Consider the following 25,477-nt stretch of genomic DNA (forward strand, 5'->3'; position numbering starts at 1 on the left):
GTAAATATATCTAACATTAGCAGACTTATAATTTCTAAGAAATTAAACATTAAAAACTTAACTATAACCTTAAGAGTCTACTGAATGAATCTAGACACTCTGCAGCAACCCCTTCCATCCCCACTCCCTAAAACCTTAATTTCCAATAATATTGAAGTACTTAAAGTTTCCTAAATATACCATGTGCTTCTTACTTAGGAACCTTTGTATATCATTTCCCCCATGTCTAACATTTCCTACTCCCCACACCCTGGCCCTATATATTTTCTATTCATTTTTAAAAAGTTACATAAAATTTGGAGTAAGTTCACTAATTCCTAGAAAAATCCGGTCTTACTTAGTCTGATACTATTTAAATATATTCATTTGCATTTGAGAAGATACTAGAAAGGAATGTACAAAAATAATAACAGCTGTATTAAGCTGATACCATTTTATGAATTTCTTATAAAAATAAACATACACCCACAGATACTTAAAACTCACCTTTCCTTCTGTAACCATTCGGAGAGTATCGATTAATCGAAGTTTGACTGGGAGGTCTGTGATTTCTTCAACGTAAGTACAGCACTGTTGAACCATTTTTGCAACAGCCTAAAATATTAAAATTTATTCGTAAGTAAAATTCATCCCTCATACAGGGAAAAAATGTATTCTAATGATGGAAAGGCTAAATGTCTAAATTTGGTCAAATTTGATCTTCCCAAGGGATTACTCTAGATACTGAAATACCTATAAAAAACATTAAATCACATCAAAACCTTTGATACCTAAGAAGTACTGAATATCTAGGAACAATTCATAAAGTTTAGAAAATCTCAGATGCAAAGATACAGCTTAGAAGAAAAGCATGAAAAACATGGTAGCAGACTGAAGGGGAAAAAAGGGAAGAGAGAAGAAGAGTTCCACAGTGGCCGGAAGTCCTGATCAGCAGACACTGTGATGGAAGACAAGAGTCAGTGCATGAGTAGAAGGTAAAGAGTTCCATCCTCTGGGTGAGAAGGAGTCAGTCACCCATAAAATATGGCACTCATAGTCAGAATCTCCTGCCCTTGGTTTCCTCAGAGGTAGTGTAAGAGGACTGGACTACATTCCCTCCACCTCTAATACTCTATGATCTAGGTCGAAGGTTGGCAAACATTTCCTGTAGATTTTTGGAAATATTTACCAAGTAACTACTTGTAGACCATATAGTTTCTGTGGCAAATACTCAACTCTGCCTTTGTAACTCAAAGCTGACAGACAATATTTAAACAAATCAATGTGGCTGGGTTCCAATAAGTTTATTTACAAAAATAGGTGGCAAGTGGAATTTGGTCTGCGGTGCATCACCTGCCAATCCCTAATCTAGATTTTAAATATCACATCATAATTACTGCTAGTAATGAAAACACTAAAGTCATCAAGAAAAACGTTAAATTAACTTAAGTATCATGTAAGACAGCAGAAAAGTAAACAGCATCCTTCCATCTTGGAAGGATTTCCATGAAAAATAATGAATGTTCAAATAGCTCAGGTTATACTTTAAACTATCTGAAAAATCAGTTGTTCAGAGACCAGGGGTTCCAGAAAACTAAGGTTGTTTTGTTTTTGTTTTTATTTTGAGAGAGTTTCACTGTGTTGTCCAGCATGGCCTTGAATTCCTAGGCTGCTGATCCTCCTGCTTAGCCTCCTGACTAGCTGGGACTACAGGAGCACACCCAGCATGCCCAGCTAAAGCTCAGGTTTTACTTACATTCACCAGCAAAGCAAAAACAAAAAGCAAAACAAAAAAGCAACAACAACAAAATCAAAACAGTATTATCAATATTTTAATTTGAAGTGAATATACTGCTGCTTTCTGAAAAAAAAAAAAAAATGTAGGTATGTCAGTAAGTCTTTAGGGAAGTTATGGTTGGAGTGATCCCTAAGCTCAGGTGATGGCAAGTAAGAAACCCTTAATGGAGCAATGTTGGAAAAAAGGTTATTTTCCAAGTCTGCTTATGCAAAAAAAGAACAATTTTAGGTAAGCGATAATTATGAGTCCCTAAGCACTTGCCCTATCTATGAAGATTTAACGTGTCTTAGGGAAAAGAACAGACCAGTTCTATTTCTGGTGTCATTAGCCAGCTGTGAGAGTGACTCCATTCCTTTCTCCAAGAAGCCCTCCCTAACACACTAACCATATAATTTCTTCCTCTGCTATCCCTTATACCTTTCACTACTCTTGGGCCACTTACTTATTAAATACTGCCCCATGTATGTGTATAATGTATTATCAATCTTAAGGATACGTACTAAAGGCATACCTTCATACTTCTGATTTAGATTCCTCACTAAGCTACATGCTACTTGAGGTCAAGACTGACTAGCTTGCATGTTTCTTTATGTCCTCACATTCCAAGAGCCTTAAATATAAATCTTAATTTCTCCATCCAAAAAGTAATATGTTAAATAATACCTCCACTAGTTCAAATTATATGACACTATAAAATTAAAATTAAAGCTGTATTTTAGAATGTGTGTTTTTATGTGAGTAGGTACTGTGTACTGAACCCAGGGTCTCTGGCCTGGTGGGTAAACACTCTGCCAGTGAGATACATCCCCAGCCCTTTTTTGGGGTAGGCAAATAGGTTTTATTCAAAGACAGCTCTGAGGGAAGTTGGATGAAACTTCATTGTTTCAAAAGTTCGATCTCCAAAGAGCTCTGGGATGAGAAAAGCTCCCCGCCACCACATTTTTTATTGGTATGTTATGGTTGTACATAATGATGGGATTTATTCTTACATATTAACACATGTACACATATGACAATATAATTTGGCTAATACTACCTCCCAGCACTTCCCTCCTAACTCCCCACCTCTAGCCCCTTGATTCTTTTCCTCTACTGATCTCCCTTTGACCTTCATGAGATGCACCACCACCTTTCTTTTCCTTTTTCCTCTCTAGCTTCCACATGAGAGAAAACACACCCTTGATCTTCTGAGTTTGGCTTATTTTGCTTAATACAATGGTCTCCAGTTCCATCCATTTTCCTACAAATGACATAATTTCATTTTTCTTTATGACTGAATAAAACTACATTGTGGGGTTGTGGCTCAGTAGAAGAGTGCTTGCCTACCATGCATGAGGTACTGGGTTTGATCCTCAGCATCATATAAAAATAAAATAAAGATATTGTGTCCACCTAAAAACTAAAAAACAAAACATAAAAACAACAACACTGTGTTTGTTTGTATGCCACATTTTTTTTATCCATTCATCTGTTGACAGGCACCCAGGCTGGTTCTGTAGTTTGGCTGTTGTGAATTGTTACGATAAACATGGGTATGCCTCTATTACTGTACACAATGACTTTAGTTCTTTAGGATAAATACTGAGTGGTGTAGCCCTTTCTATTTTTATCTTGAGATAGGGTCTTGTTAAGTTGTCCAGGCTGGTTTTCAACTTGCAATCCTCTCCTCAATCCCCTGAGTAGCTGCAATTACAGGCATGAGCCACTGCACCCAGCTAGAATGTGGGTGTTGAACTGTCCAAATACTACATAAATAGATGTTTTTGTTTCTTTTAACCCTAGATGCTTTAAGGCTTCTAATTAAGTAGCTCTTTCAAAACTGTCCCATACAAAGCCAAGTCTTCTAGAAAACGGAAAGACAATTTTATCTAATAATCGTCTCTTAAACAACAGAACTGAGCACCGAAAGGTATATTTCAATGAATTTAACATTCTCATATATTGGACCTCCCCAAAACTACAACTTTGCTAATTGTTAAATTTAGATAATTAAAAACAGCCACATCAAAATAAATACTTACATCTGTAGTCACATAAATGCAACAGTTTTATTTGTAAAATTGCTGAAAAGAAAAATGCTATCACTACCAACAGTTTCCACATGCAGAGAAACTAGACAAATCCTAGTTTGTTTTAATTAGTTAAGCAAGACTTGGTAAGTGGCTATTTAAGGGTTCTTCTAGTGAGCCATTCCATAATACCTTTATTTTATTTATTTATTTATTTATTTTATCTGGTGCTAAGGATCAAACCCAACGCCTCAAGTGTGCAAGGCAAATACTATCATTGAGCCATAACCCCAGCCCTGCTATTCCTTTCTTAAGAAGTTGAAATCTGTGAATTAAAAGGTCTTTATTCATGGAATGTCTAAGATTTGGCATATGGAAATGTAATCAGATAGCTAATATACTGGCAATTTACAACCTGTTTACATAAATGGGTGTGCAAATTTTTATAATCTAAATTATTGACCTGCATGTTTTTTCTTTACCCCAACTCATTCCTGACAGGTAGGCTCAATCTTTTTAATCTGGATTACTGTTTCAATACAAGCCAAGAAAATAACTTTGTAGTAATCAAAATGTTACCCAACCATATATTGTTTACTTTGGTGTAAATACTGGTGAATAGTGGTCAATAGCTTTATATTCCTAAAAAACTAAAAAACCAAAAACCAAAAACTCAGAATCTACTCAAGGCAACAGCTCTATAAGGATACAGTAGTACATGCCTGTCATCCCAGCTATTTGGGAGGCTGAACCAGAAGGATCACAAGTTCAAGAACAGCCTTAACAACTTAGTGAGAGCTTGTCTTAACAAATAAAATGGGCTGACGATTCAGCTCAGCAACAAAGTGTTCCAGGGGTCAATCCTCAGTACCGCTAAACAAACAATAGATTCAAGCAGTTAAACACATAATTAAATTAGAACATTAGGGCTGGGATTGCGGCTCAGAGGTAGACTGCTCGCCTAGCATGCATGAGGCACTGTGTTTGATCCACAGCACCACATAAAAATAAAAAAAATAGATATTGTGTCCACGTATAACTAAAAATAAATATATTTTTTAAAAAAGATTATAACATTAAATAAAAAAAATCAATCAAGAAATAGACAAAGCTGCACGTTTATTTTATTTTTTGGAAGTTGTAAATGGAGAGAATGCCTTTGTTTATTTTTATGTGGGAGGATCAAACCCAGTGCCTCACACATGTTAGGCAAGCACTCTGTCACTGAACTATAGCCCCAACCCACAAAGCTGCATCTTTAAGTAAAATTTCATAAAAATATTCAAACAAATAAAGAAAAAACAGAAGTCATTTTGAGAATATGGCTAGAATTTTAAAATACCCACTAGAATATTGTACTATTGACTTAACAAATTTTCAGCAGATTCATAGTTTTCTAAAAGTCCTTATTAAAATGTAAATATATTTGCTTTTTAAGCTATCATGAACTCACCTGTTTTAACTGACTCCGCCTTTTTGACAGAAGCATAATATTTTCATTAAGTAAATCCCATTCTTTAGCCTCATAGCACATCTTCACTACTGCAACTAAGATACGGGATGTAGAAACCATATCAGAAGCCTGCAAGAATGGAAATATATTAAAGGTAAAAGGAACAATGTAAGTGACGCTAATGGTAATTGGGATTTTCACTATAATCTACTCACAGTACGTGTTTGTTTTTCTAAAGAGAGAAGGGTTTCAATAACTTCTTGAAGTCTTCCTTCCTAAAACAAAAGATAAAAATGAAAAACATGACGATAACAATGAAAAATGACATCACCAACACAAACCAAATATATCTGACCTAAACTGAGATGTTTCTGAAACAGAAATGGAAAAAAAACCAAAAGCTTATTCTAGACAGGGGGAAAAAATCTACAATTATCTTGTTTCTCTCCATTTCATAATAGTGCTTGCTTCTCCAGTGAATTCCTTAAGGCAGTGGTTCCCTACTTGGTTCCACAAGTTTTCCTAAATATGTAGAGAAGCCTAAGGAAAACTAAACATAACAACAATGATGTCTCACCTGAGAAAAATGCCAAGTTTTTATTTTGGATTCTAATTTATCAAACTCAAGGGTGGTGGCACATGTTTATCTTTGTATTGAGACTCTAGCTGGTAGTTGCAAAACACTTTGAAGAATAAAAAGGGGAAAATAATTGCTTTCTTTACAAACTTACTGTACAGATGTTTTAAAATATGGAGCTATGAGAATTAAAAAAAAGATATTGGTGCTACAAAGATAGGAAGCTCTGGCTTAATTTTACAAGGATTTTCACTCCAGTACCAGGGATTGAACCAAGGGGTATTCTACTACTTAGCTACATCTTCAGCACTTTCTATTTTTTATTTTGAGACAGGGTCTTGCAAAATTGGCCAGGATGGCCTGGAACTTGCAATCCTCCTGCCTCAGCCTCCTAAAGTCACTAGGATTATAGGCATGCACTACCATGCCCAGCTTCAGTGACTTTTAAAATAAATTAGTAATCATGCTTTACAGGGAAAGACCACATGAGAATACCCATACATGCTACAGTGAAAGTCCATGCTCTCAAGCAGATATTGACCCAACTGAATACATCCCTTTATGTCAACTGATAATAGCCTCTCCACACCTCTAGCATATACAAAAATAGAACATTCCCCCTGGTACATACTTTAAGAAATAGCAATTAAAAATTCAAATAATATAAACTAAACAATACACCAGGACTAAAACAGATCATTTAATCAGAAACTATACATTTTGATTAAAAAAAAAAAAACCCACAGCACAAAAACTGAAATGATTAAGATATTCATATCAATAACAATTATGTACACAACTCTACCAATGAACTGGAAACAATGAGTCGTTAAAAGTTTTTTGAATTTAAAAATTGTTTTTCAAACACTAAATGAAAAACTTATGGGCTGGGGATGTGGCTCAAGCGGTAGCACACTCGCCTGGCATGCGTGCGGCCCGGGTTCGATCCTCAGCACCACATACAAACAAAGATGTTGTGTCTGCCGAGAACTAAAATAAATAAATAAATAAATATTTAAAAAAAAAAAAAAAAAAAAAAAGAAAAACTTAATGTCATTCATAAATGATGAAAGAAACAATAAGAGTTTTTTTAATTAAGGGCCTAAATAATGTTTGAATTTTTCAAAATACTGCTGCCAAGTTTTAAATTATGTGTTTTCTCTTCTGTTTTTGGTGGTACTGGGGATGGAACACAGGGTCTTGTGCACACTAAGCACACTCCACGCCATGCTGAGCCACACTGCAAGGCTAAACTGTGTATTTTCTATGCAGCACAGAATATGTACTGCACAACTACTGCCTGAACTTACTTTAAATCCAAAACCTGCATATTAACATATTTTAGCAACATTTCCTATGCAAAGGGAAACCCTAAAGAATCATATACAGAATAAACACTGGCCAAATGTTCATCAGAAGAACAATAAACAAATCTATAAAATTTCCAAAGTTGAAGGCTTAAAAAAAAAAAAAAATCAAACAATCTTTTTTTTTTTTTTTTAAAGAGAGAGAGAGAATTTTTTAATATTTATTTATTAGTTCTCGGCGGACACAACATCTTTGTTTGTATGTGGTGCTGAGGATCGAACCCGGGCCACACGCATGCCAGGCGAGCGCGCTACCACTTGAGCCACATCCCCAGCCCTCAAACAATCTTAGGACTAGAACGACTGCTAGAGATTACCTAATGCCATCCATTCACTTCAGAAATTAAAAAGGCTGAGAACCAGTTTAAGTGAGTTGGCTCAGTCACAGTGTATTAGCAGAACCAGACTACCAGCCTCTTCCCTCCCAGCCCCATGTTCCCTCCAATACACTGCAGTGCTCCCCTAACATACTAGTTGAAATCATGCTCTTTGCTTTTGATCAAAGTAATCTCCACAGGGAAATGGATGATATCTGGAAAACAAAGTATAAAAATTCAAATGCAAAATACTTCTTGTTTACTGATAGTCATCTGTCACATTTACAATTGCTGTGATTATGTGACTATGAAATAAAGAGTATACTTTATTATATGGTATTCTAATTCAGAAGCACGGGTACTGCCAGGTGCCATGGCACAAGGCCTGTAATCCTGGCTACCTGGGAGGTGCAGGAGGATCGCAAGTTTGAGGATGGCCTCAGCAAGTTAATGAGACCCTGTTTCAAAATTTAAAACAAGTAAAATAAAAAGGGACAGAGATACAACAAGAAGTGAGACCTTGCCTAGCACGCACAAGGTCTTGGTTTCAATCCCCAGTACCTCAAAAACAAACACAGACACACACAAAAGCATGGGTACTAAAGAACTGCACCCCATATGGGAGGGAGTCAGATTACTCTAAAGCCATGGCCTTCAGCATCAACAAGACATTAAATATCATCTTCTCAGAAAGGTGTTCTTGGCCAAGGCTCTGTAAAATCAGCAATCATTTAGCACCTCCTTTAACACTCAATCTTACTGACTTTCTGCTTTGCAATTACTCCAAATTATACTCTATTAATATTTACTGTCTTAGTACTCTCACTAGAATGTAAACTCTAAGAGCAGTGACCAAGTCTCTATTGTTGTAGCTCAGTGGGCTGCTGCATCACCAAACCAAGCACCTAATGCTGTGTCTGCAGATATTATGGTATATCCCTTAAAAAAAAAATTTAAAAAAAATAGTTATAGATGGACAAAATACCTTTATTTTATTTATTATTATGTGGTGCTGAGGATCGAACCCAGTGCCTCACACATTAGGCAAGCGCTTTATCACTCACTGAGCCCCAGCCCGGGCCTTGGTACACCCTTTTATATAGTTTTGGTGGGGTGAGCAGTACAGAGGACTGAATCCAGAGATGCTCTAACTACTGAGTTACATCCCCAGCCCTTTCTAATTTTTTATTTTATTTAGGGACAAGGTCTCACATTGCTGAGGCTGGCCTGAAACTTGTGATCTTCCTCAGTGGCTGGCCTCCTGAGTGGCTGGCCAACCTTTTATACCTTTTAGCAGATTTTGTTTTGTTTTGTTTTTTTGGTGGTGCTGGGGATTGAACCCAGGGCTTTGTGCAATCAAGGCAAACACTTGACCAACTGAGCTATGTCCCCAGTCCCCAGAATTATTAATGTATGTATCTCACCAACTTAGAGGTTTATAAGTTTCATTAGGCCTGGATCCTTGTTTAAATTAAATTGTTGCTTTCCTTAAAACAACTTGCACATAGTATGTGTTCGTTCAATGGATGGACACTGACCTGAACTATTCAGTTGATATAAAAGTATGGGTACAAAAGAACTGCACCCCATATGGAGTTAAGACAATTGTTGATTTTTACTGTCAAAATAAGGACAATGTACAAGTTATATGGCTGTTAATTTAATGCTATTTGAGGAATACCATCAAAAATTTCATTAAATTTCAAATCATCCCACTTTATTTTCCCAATTTTCAATATTCAACCCTATGGTTAAATGCCTTCCTCTTTCCTGTGTATTCACAAAGCTCCTGAAATTCTACTTCCGTGATGCTGCCTTTCAACTCATAGGGAACAAAAAGGCTATAGCCATCCAAAACAAACTTGTTAGAACATTCGGCTTCTGTGACTCATTCTTCTCACTAAAATAATCCTTGTAAATGAGGTAAATGACTAATAAGTTTGCTGAACATCAATGCATGTTGGATATCTGTAAAGTTTGTATGTTTGCCTCCTTCAACTCCTAAATGGATTCAATCTGTCAATGATTTGTTAAACAACCTAAACAAGAAAAGGGCTAATAACAAGTTAACACAAACAGCTGAAACTTAAAGTCAAATGACCTATTTCTACAAAAAGTAAACTGTTTAACAATTTCACCTCCTCTTCACTGTTAATATTAACCTTGAGAAGCTGTATGTGACCAAAAGAAATGATAAGACATTAAGGGGAAGGAGAACGAAGGGTATAGTATTCAACTTAAGAATGTAAGTAGTCCCCAGATAACCATGTCAAATATACCAGAATGAAGAAGAGAATGGAAAACCCTTTGTGCATTAAGAGCTGCCAAAACCTTATCTTTATAGTTCAGAAAAGGCCCACTTTAATTGTTAACTCCTCAATATAAGGGGAAGAGATAACCATCAAGAACTAGTATCACTTTTATAATTTTATCTACCTGACAGTGTTCCCCACAATGCCAAAGAAGCATTAGAATGAAATGGCTAAAAATAATGCTCGGGTCTACACTGATCTACTTACTACCTTGTACTTCGTCAAAAAACTTATACCTCTTGACCCTCAATTCTTCAGAGAAATAAGCCTACTAACAGCATCCTCTCCATAGGACTGATACAATAATTAAATCAATAGTTATAAAGATATTCCTGGAATATAGTATGTACATCATTATCATAGTAGCTAACATTTTTAGAAACTTATACAGCAATAAAAACCAGTTATTGTTATTTGCTAGGCAGGTCAGTATGTAGACACAGAATTGTAGATTCAAATGGCCTAGACTTGGCAATTTCACTACTAAGGTCTAGACTTTAGTTTGCTTTTTTTTAAAGCTTCTGCTATATAAGGTTTTCTCACCTAAAATATTCTTTTTTTTTTTTTTTTTTGGTACTAGAGGTTGAACTCAGGGGTACTTGACCACTGAGCCACATCCCCAGCCCTATTTTGTATTATTTAGAGACAGGGTCTAATGAGTTGCTTTCAAATCGTGATCCTCCTGTCTCAACCTCCAGAGCCACAGGGATTACAGGCATGCACCACCATGTCCAGTACCACCCCACATATTTTTTTTTCAGTTGTAGGTAGATACAATACCTTTATTTTATTTATTTATATGTGGTGCTAAGGATCGAACCCAGTGGGTAGTCTAGCGCTCCACCACTCTACAGCCACAACCCCAGCCTAATCACCTCATATATTCTTATTAAGTTATACAACAATTTTTATCTTCAAATGTCTTCCACAATTAAAATAAAAATTGTCTGAAGGAAAGTAAGTGCAAATTGATGATCCCTTAAAGAGGTGTGAAATATTGCAAAAAGAACACTATTCCCATTGCTAAGAGACCTGAGCTCCCATAAACCATGTGAGCTGCCTGAACTCTATCTTCTTACCAGTGAAATAACAAAACTTCCTTCAGAGTTTTTATTGATGGATTCAAAATAAAAATAAAAAGAATGTATTCGGGCTGGGGATTTAGCTCAGTTGGTAAAGTGCCTGCCTGGTTCAATCCCCAGCATCACAAAGAAAAAAAAAAGAAAAAGAATATATGTTAAAATGTTCCACACATTCCAGAGTAGAAATGCAGTGTTACTTTTCTTTCTCTTCTTTTCTTCAGCAGTACTGGGGAATGAACCCAGGACTGTATGCATGTTAGGCAAGTGCTCTATCACTGAGCTATATTCCCAAACCTTTTTATTTTATTTTATAGACCCTGCCCTCGAATTTGCAATACTCCTGCCTCAGTCTCCCCAGTAGCTGGGATTACAGGCATGCACACCCACATCTGGTTAAAAAAATAATAAAAAATTTTTAATGTTTGGCAGAATCATTACAAATTAACATAAAATGGGGGCTGAGGTTGTGGCTCAGCAGTAGAGCGCTTGCCTATCATGTGCGGGACCCTGGGTTTGATCCTCAGCACCACATAAAAAATAAATAAGTAAAGGTATTGTGTCCAAAAACAATTAAAGAATATTAAAAACAATTCATATAAAAATTAACATAAAATGAATAATATGAAAATCAGAGTAACCTTATTTATGCCTTTAATTTTACCTAGTGTAGTAAGCCCAAACATCCTTTGTTAAAAAAACTTCCATTACTTATCTAACACCCAAAGGCATCTGGCCTTTGAGTGAGCAAGTCTTTTCCATTGTCTTGAACCTAACAATGTCCAAAATGAAGACTACATATGCGATCATTAGAACAACTGTGGCAGTGAGGCTTTTTTTCCTTACCATTCTAAAAGCTCTCTGACCACAGGAGCTCTAATATCTTTATTAGAGCTAAACTAACACTAACACTAGCTAGGTTTTGCACAGAGCAGGCTGTTATCAGAAGAAACTGGTAAAGAGAAAATTTTTTTCCCCCTCCCAGTCTCAGTTGCACTTCTCCTAAAGCAAATAATTTGTTTCTTATTTATGGACACTATCATTCTATGAATTCCAAGCAGAGGTGCAGATGCTGATTTGATACAATGTCTCACTAACTTGCCCAGGTTGGCCTTGAATTTTCAATCCTCCTGCCTCAGCCTCCAGAGTAGCTGGGATTAAAGGCTTGTGGCTATCCACATTAGATATTAGATATCCATATCTAAGCATTAAGGTATTTCACACAGAAATCCATATTCCTGATTTCTCCCTCAAATTACCAGCATTGGTAAAGATCCATCTTCATCCTTAAATGGCAAATATCAACTGAAGATGGAAAATTGCTCCTCTCCCTGGGAAGTGCTCAGAAGTTCAGGTTCCTACTACATTTGACTGAATAGGTGAAACAAGATAGGAAAGAGCACAGCTTTAGAATTGGTCTATGGATTTGCATCCTGGCCCCACTACTCTATTAGCTGTATGATCTTGGGGTATGTGGCTCAACTTTCCCTAGCTTCAGTTTCCTTGTCTGTAAAATAAGAGTAGTAGTAATACCTATCAAATAGGGCTGAAGTGAGGATCAAATGAGTCTGTGTATGTAAGCACTCAGCAAAGTGCCCAGCACTACAGAAAGTACCTAATAATTGCTAATTGCTGGCAGCTCTTATCTGCCTGAAAATGTAAGCATTTTAATTTCTCCACCCTTATGAATAGATGTTTCTTTACACTACCTGGTGGAAAGCTCAGGGACAAATTTATGGCTACCCCTCAACAAGCACACCAAACCTAGTTAATATAGGCATATCAACTTCATCTCTCTCCACCCTTGCTTTTTAAAAGTCCTATTAAAGCCAGGCGCGGTGGCGCATGCCTGTAATCCCAGCAGTTTTGGAGGCTCAGATAGGAGAATCTTGAGTTCAAAGCCAGCCTCAGCAATTTTGAGGCATGAAGCAACTCAGTGAGACCCTGTCTCTAAATAAAATACAAAATAGGGCTGAGGATGTGGCTCAGTGGTCGAGTATCCCTGAGTTCAATCCCCAGTACCCCCCCAAAAAAATCCTATTAAAATCATTTTCTTAAGAAAAGCATTAAAAAGGATTCCATAAGAACTAAATGTGATGCACTGCTTGACACTCCCCTTGCCTATGAATTCACTACACTGTAACATTCTTTACAGTAAGTTTTTTAAGGAACAAAAACAATATTCAGTGAAGGCATCCCAGGTGAATAGTAATACATGTTTGTGGCTGAATTGATCTTTGAGGACTGGGTATAATTCTTAGCAACAGCCCCCAATGGAGTTGATTCTGTTGCAACCAATCCCTATGAGGCACACCTAAGTTCTGAATCCTAGATTCTGCCTATTACTAACCTTGGACACCTAACTCTTGAATCTTGGATTATGTGAAATAATTATACACAAAGTTGCATGACACAGCACAGGGTGTCAAAATGTTTGGACCAAGTTAGTTTCTCTTCCATGGTAGAGGGGTTGGAGGTGTAGCTTAGAGACCTAGCATATGCAAGCCCCTGGGTTCAATCCCCAGTACAGCAAACCAAACAAACCAAACACACACATGCGATCCCATGGTAGATAAGCATGTGGGCTATTGTTCATTATCTCCCCCAATGGGCACTCTACATTCAGCTACATCCCCAGCCCTTCAGTGCCTGCCTTTCTTCCTTCCTGTACTTCCTTAAGAATGACTCCTCCCTATCTCGATCTTACTACTTACTAAGGCTCAGTACAAATGTCAGCTTCTCCCCTGCGTGTTCCAATGACACTTTACACTTGTAGAGCTCACCATCATGCATGACGTGACTAATTCGTTACATATAGGCTCGCCATAAGTACAGGGGTCCTAGGTTAGTCATCTTTGCACTATCACTTTCCTTCTCCTCGCGGTCAAAGACCGGCACATTGCCAGGATTGACATAAATTCATTCGATAACAGTAATAAAACCAAACTCTCTGATCTAGCCTGAATGCTGAAGCGGCCTTCACCTCTGCAAAATTCTTAGAGCATTCAAGAAAAGGTAGAAGGTACAACCGGTCCCCACTTGTACAGGGAAGAAGTGACCACCTGTCGGGGAGTCTGGGAAGCTGTAAGCATTAGCGTCCTCCGGCTGCGGAGTCTCTCGGTGGCGGGGCAGACTTGGAGACTCCCACCCATACAGGCCTCACCCGGGCTGGGCAGGCAATAGGGTATGTGCGCTCCAGCCCGCAGGCCCCCTGAGGCCTAAGCAAGCTCGGCGCCGTGACTCAGCCCCTGGCGCCCGCCAACAGCCAGCCGGCCTCCCCTCACCTTGGCCAGCTTCTCGCACTCGGGCAGGCGCTGATCCACCGTGGCGCTGTAGTCCACCTCCATCTTGACGATGCGCCCATCAGCCCGCTCCGAACCGCCGTCCGCCATGGTTCCAGCCTAAGAGTCCCCTGATGTCCCCCTGCTTCGGCCACCACTCGTCACCCACACCGGAAGCCGCCCGCGCACCCACTCAGGCAGTGCGTCGGGAGCCCGCTCGAAGGACCCCGCAAGGCCCCCTTCTCCGGCCGCCAGTCAGGCGCTACCGCGGACAGCCCTGGGGGCGGAGCGTAGGGCGAGGGGGCGGGGCTCGCCTCCCGCCCCTACCGCCGACGTCTTGTTTTGTGCTTGGTAACGTCCAGACTTTTCATCTGAAATTCGTGCTTAGGAAAGCGAGTGTAACAGAGTGGCACATCCCAGGTCTTCTCACACCCCTGCTTCGAATTATAAATTTCTCGGAATCGCGGGCAAGTCACTTAACTTTTCTCGGATCTCGGTTTTTGTCATTTGTGCGTGAGGAGCCTGAAATAAACCCTCCAGACAGAAGTTGTAGGGTTGTATCTGGTAGAGAATCTTGGCGACTTAATCTGTGGGGTTTCTGGTGGCTAATAGGGGAAGATATGGCAGCGGTTTAGTGATACAACACAGTGCTTTTTGTTTTCGTTTTCACTCTAACCCACTAAGTAGGAGGAATCATTAGACATTTTCTTTGTTATCCTCGTATGAACATCAAACTAGATAACGTGTGTGAGTCTATTTCAATTCTCAAGGGCCGTGCAAGTTTTATTTGTTATCATCTGCATCCCCTGGGTCCATATAAGATAGCTTAGGATCCTAAAAAAAATTTAATGAGGTTGTATAGGGTATGGTCATATGGTCAACAGTAGCCAGGGGGAAAAAATGAGAAATTCTCGGGTATTCTCTTATAGTAAAGATTCTCAGTTTAATTCGTGTCAATATCCCTTTATATATTCTGAATAGAACTTAATTTTTTTTTAAAGAGAGAGAGAGAATTTTTTTTTAATATTTATTTTTTAGTTTTCGGCCGGCACAACATCTTTGTTTGTATGTGGTGCTGAGGATCGAACCCGGGCCGCACGCATACCAGGCGAGCGCGCTACCACTCGAGCCACATCCTCAGCCCTAGAACTTAATTTAATCTCTTGCAATGACAATCATGAGTAATATGACCCATCTATAAACGAAACAAGATAATACTATAGTAGTGATGTAAAGAGAAATAAATTTTTAAGTACTAAAATATGTCCAAGGTTTTGGGTTCCATCCCCAATAATGCAGAATAAAACAAAACAATAATGCTGGGTGAGTGGGATCACAGGCGTGCACCACCTTACCTGGCTCTACTTGCCTTCTTAAAACGGCTACTTGGATGTCCAAGAGACACCTGAAACGTACAACCCAGCTGCTTTTCTTTCCCTCTGGCCTTGCTTCTCCCTAACTGAGGATATAACTCAGTGGTAGAGCACTTGCCTGGCATGTACAAGGTCCTGGCTTCAGATCCCAGCAAAATATAAAGAAAGGAAAATTCAAACAAGTAATCATCTTTTTGCACCCATACCCCAAAACAATAAATTTTAAAACTGGCTATGGATGCCTCAAGCATCATAAAGTCCTGCAATTGGCAATGTGATTTTTCCAAAATCCTGAATAACTTCTTTGTAAAGCTCTATGTCAAATTAAAAAAGTAGTCTTCCTTTTTTTTATGCAGAAGAAATCTTGGAAATTTTAGTTCACATTAAAAAATAGCTTAGTATATGTAACGCCAAATTAGACATAATTGCCTGGTGGGACATTGAAAAGTCTGATGGAATGTAGGACAATATTTTTACTTTTTTTTTTGTGTGTGTGTGTGTGTGACACTGGGGATTGATCCTAGGGGAGTACATCTCCAGGTCTTTTTAAAAGTTTGAGACAGGCTGGGGCTGTGGCTCAGTGTTAGTGCGCTTGCCTGGCTTGCATGAGGCACGGGGTTCGATTCTCAGCACCACATACAAATAAATAAAATAAAGGTCCATCAACAACTAAAAAATATTTTTAAAAAATTTGAGACAGATTCTTGCTAAGTTGCTCAACCTGGTCTTGAACTTTCAATCTTTCTACCAGAGTCTCCCAAGTAGCTGGGATTACAGGCATGCGACACCATGCCTGGCTAAGGACAGTATGTTATTGTGTAGGCTTATTGCATTGCAGGCTGCCTAGCATCTCAGGTACATGGTATCTCCCTTTCCCCCCAATGATTGTGGCACCTCCACATTCCCCTACAAATTTCCAAAACACATTCTGGGGGTCTATGTTGTTGAGACATTCTAGGCTAAGATGCTGTCTCCATATTCTGTGTTAATTTTTTTTTTCCTTTTTTACTAGTACTGGGAAAGAATCCCAGAGCCTTGAACATGGTAGGCAAGTAAGTGCTCTACCACTGAGCTACATTATCATCCACTTTAAAAATTATTTAAAAATAATAATTTTTGAGACTGGGTCTTGCTAAATTGCCCAGGCTGGCCTTGAACTTGCAGTCCCCAGTCTCAAACTCCAGAGCAGCTAGGATCACAGGTGTGCAACACTGCTGCTAGGCGAAATTGGTTTGACTAAAGTAGACAAAAGGATCTGGTAATGTGATTTTTGTGTGAAAGTTTTGAGAAGTCAAAAAGTAACAAAGAAGAGAGGGAGTAGGCAGATTTATGGTTCCCAGAGCTCAAAAAATAAGAGTGAGGCGGAGGTCTAAGAGGCAACTAGGAAATTGAGAAAACTCCAGATGGCTTCCAAACCAAACTGAAGCTCTTCCTTGCTAGGCTTTGAGGTAACAGAAAATAAAAAGCGATTTGAAATCTAAGGAAACAAGAAGTTGAAACAGTTAAGTTGATAAAGAGGGAGCTCAGTAGAAATCTGAGCAATGGTCAGAGAATTGAGAGTACTGTATGATAGATGCATTGTGAATTCTTTATTTGAATGAGTCTGATTAAATTTGTGGCTTTGTGAGGAAGGAATTGGTTTCAGAAGAGAAAAATTGGCTGTGGAGGAATAAGGTATCTAAAAGATGAGGGGGGGGTGCTGATTGGAACAAGCAGTTTATTCAGAAAAAAAGGCAAAATGAATATTGCAATACTCATTATTAAAAATGGTGTGCCCACATATTAATGACAATGTTTGGTGTATTTTTCGTATTTGGCATTTCTGGCACATTCATCTTATAGGCTGACTGACCCAAGGTTCCTGCTCTTGTGTAGTGAACTTTCTCATGGGAAGATAGAAAATAAACCTGTAAATACATGCTGGGGTGGGGAATTGATAAGCACTTGGGAGGTGGTCAAGGAAAGCGTCACCAGTGAGCCCAGACTGGAAATGAGGGGGGTGTGTCTTGCAAACATCTGGAGGATGAAGATGCTAAGAGAGGCTAACAGCAGGTACAAGAATCCTCAGGTGTGCACAACCAGAGCCTGCCTGGACCGTGGGAAGGAGAACAAGGATGAGGAATTGGTTTTCTTTCTGAGTGAGATGACAAACCACTGGGGTTCAGAGCAAAGGGGAGACTTGAGATGACTTAACATTTCAAAGACTCTGTCTGGCTGCTGTGTGGTGACTAGATTGGGGCAGAAGTTGGGAGACTAGTCAGGAGGTTATTGCAGTAATCCAGGAGGAAAATGATGGTGATGTGGACTAGGGCCGAAGCAGTGGAGGGTAAGAAGTGGCTGGATTCTGGATATATGCTGAAGATAGAGCCACAGTAGGATTTGCTGATGGACATTGAGAGGAGAAAGGTTAAACATGTCTGCAAGATTTTGGCCTGAGTGTCTAGAAGGATGGAGTTGCCATTTACCATGACACAGCAGATTAGGGAGAAGCAAGGCTGGAGGGACAGAAAAACAGCTCGGTTTTGGATGTATGTTTGAGGATCTCTTGAATATTTAAGTAACCATTTTAAGAAAGCAAGTAGAGAGCCAGGCGCCGTGGCGCATGCCTCTAATCCCAGTGGCTCCGGGGGCTGAGACAGGAGGATCCCGAGTTCAAAGCCAGCCTCAGCCAAAAGTGAGGCACTAAGCAACTCAGTGAGACCCTCCCTGTCTCTAAATAAAATACAAAAAAATAGGGTTGGGGATGTGGCCCAGTGGTTGAGTGCCTGGTTGAGTGCCTCTGAGTTCAATCCCCAGTACCCATCAACCCCTCAAAAGACAGCAAGTAGAGCCAGGTAAAGTGGTGAATCCTCCCACCTCCACCTAAGGTGGGAGGATTGTAAGTTCAGAGCCAGACAGGCAATTTAGTGAGCTCTTGTCTCATTAAAAAAAAAAAAAAAAAAAATCCCACTAAACCATAAAGAGAAAGGGCTGGAGATGTAACTCGTCATGTAACTCGGTGGTAAAGGATTCCTGAATTCAAAGGCTAGTACTGAAAATAAAACAGAACAAAACAGGCAAGTGGATATATATCAGTTTCAAGCTAAGGAAAGTCATTGGGCTAGAGATTTGAAGTTGGCAGCCATTGCTATATGAATGGTATCTAAAGCCACGAAGCTAACATTACAGAAATGTTCCTGAAATGTTGTGTATAAATATTTGTTTTTATAAATTGCCCATCTTAAAGGTAGCTAGGGGAATTGCTGTTTTCGAGACTGTTGTGAATTATTTTGTATGAAAAACTACATTATATTTTACCTTTGGAGTAAATCTCTTGGTCCTGTGTTGGAATTGCTTCCTGCCAGATGCAATTAAGAGTCCCAGACTATGATGGTTCAACCTGATTTTTTTTTTCACTTTGCAATGATGTGAAAGCAATATACATTCAGAAGGAATCACATTTTAAATTTTGAGTCTTTATATTTTCCTGGGATATCAACATGCTTACCCAAGAATCTTGTGATACTGGACAGGACCCCTGCTAGTCAGCGCTTAGATCACAAGGCTGAAAAACCATAGTTTAGAGTGGGCTGTGATGCTACCCTATGATGTTTGGTAAGTAAGGTATATAAATACATTTTTGACTTAAGGTATTTTCAATGGATTATGGATTGATTGGGACACAACTCCACCAGAAACCAAGGAGCATCTGCCTAACAACTCAGAGTTACTATATTCCTTTCCTTTTGTTGCTGTAACAAATTAGTGCCTTAAAACAACAGAAGTTTATTTTCATGGAAGTCCAAAACCAGTATCACTAAGCAAGATTGAGGTGTGGCACAACCATGCCCTCCGGAGGCTCTAGAGGACAACCCATTCCTTGCCTTTTCCAGGTTTTGGTGACTGCCAGCCTCCCTTGGTTTGTAGCTGCATCACACCTTCATGAGCACATTACCTCTTCCTTTGAAGAGGAGATCTTCCTCTGGCCCTCTCTTTCATAGACACTTGTCATTATTTTCAGGGCCCACACAGATAACCCAGATTAATCACCTCATCTCAAAATTCATAATCGCATCACCTCTGCAAAGTCCCTTTGTCCATATAAAGCAACAATTCTAGGTTACAGGGATAAGACTCTTTGGCTGACTTCAGTAGCCTAAACAATTTTAAGCTGGGACATTGATAGGAATCATTACATACCTTTTTTTTTTTTTTGGTGTTGGGGATTGAATGCAGAGTGTCACGCATGCTGGCTAAAATCTTTACCACTAAGCTATGCCACAGCCCTTTTTAAATATATTTTATTTAGAGACAGGGTTTTGCTGAGTTGCTTAGGGCCTTGCTAAATTGCTGAGGTTAGCCTTGAACTCATGATCCTCCTGCCTTAGCCTCACCAGCTGCTGGGATTACAAGTGTGTACTACCATGCCTGGCCCCTTATTTATTCTTTTTTTTTGTAATTTTTTTATAACTTTATTTTATTTATTTATATGTGGTGCTGAGGATGGAACCCAGGGCCTTGCACATGTGAGGCGAGTGCTCTATTGCTGAGCCATAACCCCAGCCCCCACTTACTGACTCTTTTTGTTTTTTAAATTTATTATATTTTTTGGTGTAGATGGACACAACACAATGCCTTTATTTTTTTTATGTGGTGCTAAGGATTGAACCCAGGTCCCGCTCGTGCTAGGCAAGTGCTCTACTGCTGAGCCACAATCCCAGCCCTTATTGACTCTTAATAGCAAATAATTCCCTCTTTTTTTTCTCTGGCAGCATCTAATATATTCCACATAAAGTGAAATTACATGCCATAATGTTTCTATGGCACTATATAGTTAAGAAATATTATTTCTAAATCTGTACTGACATCAATTAATGATAACATGTTAAATATTCTTTGACATTAAGCTGGGCATGGTGCATAACCTGTAGAGAGGCTGAGGTAGGAGGATCCCACATTGAATTCCAAACTCAGCAACTTAGTGAGACCCTGTCTCAAAATTTAAAGAATATTAAAAAGGACTGGAGAATGTAGCTTAGTGGTACAGTGCTTGCTTACTATCTATAAGTCCCTAAATTCCCCAGTACTAGGGGGGAAAAAAACACTTTGAAATTCAAGAAAAGTTATGATTGCACAGTTGCCTCTCTTGAAAAACAATCAAGATCAAAATCAGTGTTTTCTTTCATCAGTATAATTTTTCTCCAGTGGGTTAAGCTTACAGAAAGCCTCATAGTGTGAACAGAATATTAGATTGAACTTTCTTTCTTTCTTTCTTTCTTTCTTTCTTTCTTTCTTTCTTTCTTTCTTTCTTTCTTTCTTTCTTTCTTTCTCTCTTTCTCTCTCTCTCTCTCTCTCTCTTCCCTCCCTCTCCCTCCCTCTCCCCCCTCCTTACTTTCTTTCTTTTTTGGTATGGGAGGGTGCTGAAGATTGAACCCAGGGCCTTGAGCATGCTAATGCACACTCTACCATTGAGCTATACCTCTAGCCCCTGGATTGGGTTTTCCTCTCCAAATCATGTTGCAATGCTAGACTTTGGGGTCTCACATGCCTGAAATGGGGAACTAATAACAGAAAGGTACAATGGTCTGAACACTGTACTTTTTTCCAAGTGGTTCTGTAGTAAAGACTTAGAAAGAAAATTAGGCCTTTATTCATCTCAGAATATTCCAATGTTTTACCAGTTTCTGGGGAAAAAATAGGTAATTCAATAAAAAGTCAAACTTTGATGAATCTATCAACAGCTTATTTATTAAAAAGAAGAAAAAGAACACCTGCACCTTTGTCTGTAGAACCTCCAGGGTTTTTCTGTGTGAAACAATTTGTACCACATCACTGTCAATTCATTTTTATTTTATGAGCATTTACTACACAGCTACAAGCAATTCCACATCAAAGACATTCTTTGCATTTAATAGAGGCCTGATAAATGGGTCTACATGTAAGAATCGCCTTGGGACTTGCTTTGTATAGTTTTATTAAGAAAGTATTCTAACATTTGCTCAACAACCAAACAAGAACAGACATAGAGGGATTTAAACACACAGTTATACTTTGTTGGAATTAAGCAATTAATATTTAACAAAACACAAATTAATTACAAAGAATAACACTTTATTTTCTTGAACTGCCCAATAAAAATGGGGTGCAGGCCAAAAGGACAAGTCACCATCCTGAAAGAACTCCCCATGGCTAAGTCAGACAACTGTGAGCAACAAAATTAGTAATGTAGTATTGGTTGTAACTCAAAATATAAAATAAATTTGTCTGAGTGTAGCATTTGCCTAGCATGTGCCAAGCCCTGGGTTCGATCCCCAGCACTACACACACACACACACACACACTTAAGAAAAAAATTTTTTTAAAGGGACAAATAATTCAGAATTCCTCATTATAGATGTGGATATTCTCCCCTTAAGGAGGTGGGACCATGTTGTACTCCCTCCCTTACAATATGGTGGGGCTGGACTTAATGACTCAGAGTAGAGCATGGAAAGGGAAAATAATAACTTTACTGTGGAAAAACCTGGCAGATATTACCTTAACCAAGTGATCAAAGATAAGGTTAAAACAAACACAAAAGAGTCTTTATCAAGACCCTTTGATACTTTGGTCATGTAAAGCTGAAAATGGGAATAAAAGCAGAGGGACATCTTTATATCACTGTGACATAATGATTTTTATTTCTTCTTTCCTTAGTTCTTATTTTGACAACCTGAAAGGTAGTCTCAATGAAAGCTTTCTCTTGGTGTAGCTAAACATTAGACAGGATTAACAAATGTTACACTAATCACCCATCACCCCCACACCAACAAGCCAAATGTGTGTGTGTGTGTGTGTGTGTGTACGTGCAACTTTGAGAGGTGTACGTTTAGTGGGAAAGGCAGGAATGCTGCCAAAAATCCTATAGTGATCTCCACAACAAAAGAATTACCTGTCCCAGTACTGAGGTTAAGAACCCTGCACTAAGCCAGGCAAGGTAGCACGCGCCTGTAATTCCGGAGATTCAGAGGCTGAAGCAGGAAGATGGTGAGTTCAAAGCCAGCCTCAGCAATGGCAAGGCGCTGAGCAACTCAGTGAGATCCTGTCTCTAAATAAAATACAGAATAGGGCTGGGGATGTGGCTCAGTGGTTGAGTGTCTGAATTCAATCCCTGGTACCCGCCCCTCCCCCCCAAAAAACCCCCCACACTATTACATGCATATATCTAATAGATGTTTCCAGACTGTCCAGAGTCCCTCACAGCATGCTTCATTTTCTAGATGATGGAGGCAAATCTGTCTCCTCAGAGGCCCACCACCATGTTGGGTGTTGGAGAACAGGTGAAACCCTGGAGAGTAGGTTACAACAGTATATATGAAGGCCACACTTGCATAAAAACAAGAGTCAAATGAGTAGTTCAGAAAAGTGTTTTGGGATTTTCTAGGAAGGTAAAGAGTTTTCTAGAATGGCTCTTCTTTGGAGATAGGACTTGCCATGGGCCTTGACTAACCCATAGACCTTATGGGTAGGAGAAACGGAAGATGGGAAGAAGAACCATAATATTTTGCTTTGGAAGTACCAGGGATATTCTAGAAATAAAACACAATTGGAGTAGAGTCCCAAAAGCCATACTCTTTTTCAGGGACTATGTACAGTACAGGTGAGTCAAGCCCTTCATAGGTATTTTTTTTTTCACACAGGCTAAGTGGTTTCAACAAGGAGGGCCTCATCAGAAAGCACTTGAGACAATAAGTTGGAAAACTCATGATTTTGATTTTGAAGTGCACCTGCCCTCATCCTGTGTTCTGAGTACACTTGCCTCCAGAGGTTGTCACTTATCTGAGAATATGTGTCACAGACGCCCACAGCATACTATTCTTTTCCTTTTGGTCATATCATCCCTCTGGTAACTTTTGCTCTTTGTGCCCCACCCTTATTGTTTTTATACATGAGGATCACTAGCCACATGAGAGAGAGAGAGAGAGAGAGAGAGAGAGAGAGAGAATTTTTTTTATGTATTTTTTTAGTTTTTGGCAGACACAACATCTTTCTTTGTATGTGGTGCTGAGGATCGAACCCGGGCAGCATGCATGCCAGGCTAGCGCGCTACCGCTTGAGCCACATCCCCAGCCCCTATTGCACATTGTTAATAGTGCATTCTTAATAACCATATGATGACAGCAACACCTTCAAAACCCTTTTTGAGTATGATAGTATCGGTTGAAAAGAAACAAAGATATATATATCTCCTGCCATAGTTGCTGACGACTTAAAACATTTTTAAGTAATCGCTCTTTGCCAGTAGGTGGCGCTCTCCTCCTTAAAGTGAATGAGTTCTGAATGAATACTCTCCCTACGCCCTCCACCTGCAAGCATGGTTGTAGTGAATACTAATCTGTCCCAATTCCTGTCCAGATCTTTTGAATTCATCCTCTTCATTCTCTGTCTCGTCCTCCCCACGTCTCCTATAGTATTATAATAACATAATCACCTCTTGCCTCTGCTACCTGTCCTAACCCATCCAGCACATCGCCATCAGAATCACTTTCCAGGAACACAGATTATCCACACTTGGGGGATGAGCTGGGGAGAGGGATTCTCCGTGAAGGCAATGAGATGAAGCAGAAGGGTCAAACCGGAATGATGAGGCTTTCTCCAGCCACCAGATTTGTCTCGTGTGGCTGCAGTAGGGCTAGGGAAGGGTAATGAGCTAATTGTGGAAAAGGGATTCAGTGCCTTGACGCTTCTGCCAAGTAGACCACAGAGAATCACTAAAAGATTATGAAGATGGTGGGATTAGAGCTTTGTGCTTGCACAAGATTAATGCGACCAGGCATGTGGATGGGCAAAGGAGAAGAGAATCCAAAGGAGATGTCACCTTACAACAGGAGGAATGGGACAGGAAACAGAGTCATCCAGCAGTCTTTGTGAGTTTCCTATCTTCAGATTCAATCTATTGCCAAAGGAAAATATTTGGAAAAAGGCTGGATGTAGTGGCACACACTTGTAATCTCAGTGATTTGAGAGATTGAGGCAGGAGGATCACAAATTCAAGGCCAGCCTTTCTCAAAAAATAAAAAAGGGCTAGAGATGGAACTTAGTGGTAAAGTGCCCCTGGGTTCAATCCCCAGAACCCCCCCCCCCCAAATAAATAAATAAATAAATAAAATACTGGGGAAAAAATGCATGTGAACATGTACAGATGTTTTCTCTTGTCATTCTTCTCCACAGTATAACAACTATTTATACAGTATGTAGATTGTATTATTTATTGTAAGTAATTTAAAGATAATTTAAAATATATGGGAGGATGTTTGTAGGCTGTGTGTAAATATTATACTGTTTTATAAAGGGAGTTGAACTTCTTGGATTTTGGTATCCACAGAGGATCCTTGAACCAGTCTTCCTGTGGATTCAGAAGGACACGTGTACATGACAATTTACAGTTTGGGAAACTCAGAGTAGTTCCTTCACTCCATCAGAACCCTTCATTCTAGAATCAATGTCAGGAAACACCTCGGAAAACAGGAATGGAGCCCACACATCTGGCTGTGATGTCCTGTGTGCATGAGGATGGTGGCAATGTATTGCATTGCCTTGTTACTTCTGCAAAAATGATCAGGTGCCCAGAGCTACACTTGTTTTCAAGTAAGAAGTAGAAAAAAGAAAAACAGCTTGAGCTGCTTCGTATCACAGACTTTCAATGTGTTATTATTCAACACTACAGTGTCAAATTTAGATTTTCCACCTCGAGGAATTCGGTTTAGCTTTAATTAGTTGCTGTGAATATTTCTGAGCCAACTCTGGGAGGCATTTATCTAGAAAATAGTTTCACTTAAATATAAACTGGATATAGGGTGTCATTTTCCTAGCAGGGTTTGTATGATGTTTAAAGTTATAAATTAATTGTAGTCATTGCAATGACCTTAGCCACAAGCCCATCATCATTATATTGGTTAGTGGATTTATTGATC

General features: G+C 39.2%; 1 protein-coding gene across 1 annotated transcript in view; it reads right to left on the reverse strand.

Moving 5' to 3' along the window:
* The window catches only part of Psmd12 (proteasome 26S subunit, non-ATPase 12), a 28,852-nt gene extending 14,476 nt beyond the window's left edge, over positions 1 to 14,376 (reverse strand). Inside the window, exons 1-4 of the mRNA XM_046427770.2 lie at positions 14,176 to 14,376; positions 5,455 to 5,514; positions 5,240 to 5,368; positions 487 to 594 (exon numbers count right to left, since the gene is read on the reverse strand). Of these exons, the coding sequence (XP_046283726.1) occupies positions 487 to 594; positions 5,240 to 5,368; positions 5,455 to 5,514; positions 14,176 to 14,283 (405 nt within the window). The 5' untranslated portion in view covers positions 14,284 to 14,376. The remainder of the gene's footprint in view (positions 1 to 486; positions 595 to 5,239; positions 5,369 to 5,454; positions 5,515 to 14,175) is intronic.
* Positions 14,377 to 25,477: the final 11,101 nt, after the last annotated feature.

This window comes from Marmota monax, unplaced genomic scaffold (genome assembly GCF_021218885.2).
Source record: "Marmota monax isolate L192 unplaced genomic scaffold, Marmota_monax_Labrador192_F-V1.1 WCK01_AAM20220418_F8-fsc00285, whole genome shotgun sequence".
Lineage (NCBI taxonomy): Eukaryota > Metazoa > Chordata > Mammalia > Rodentia > Sciuridae > Marmota > Marmota monax.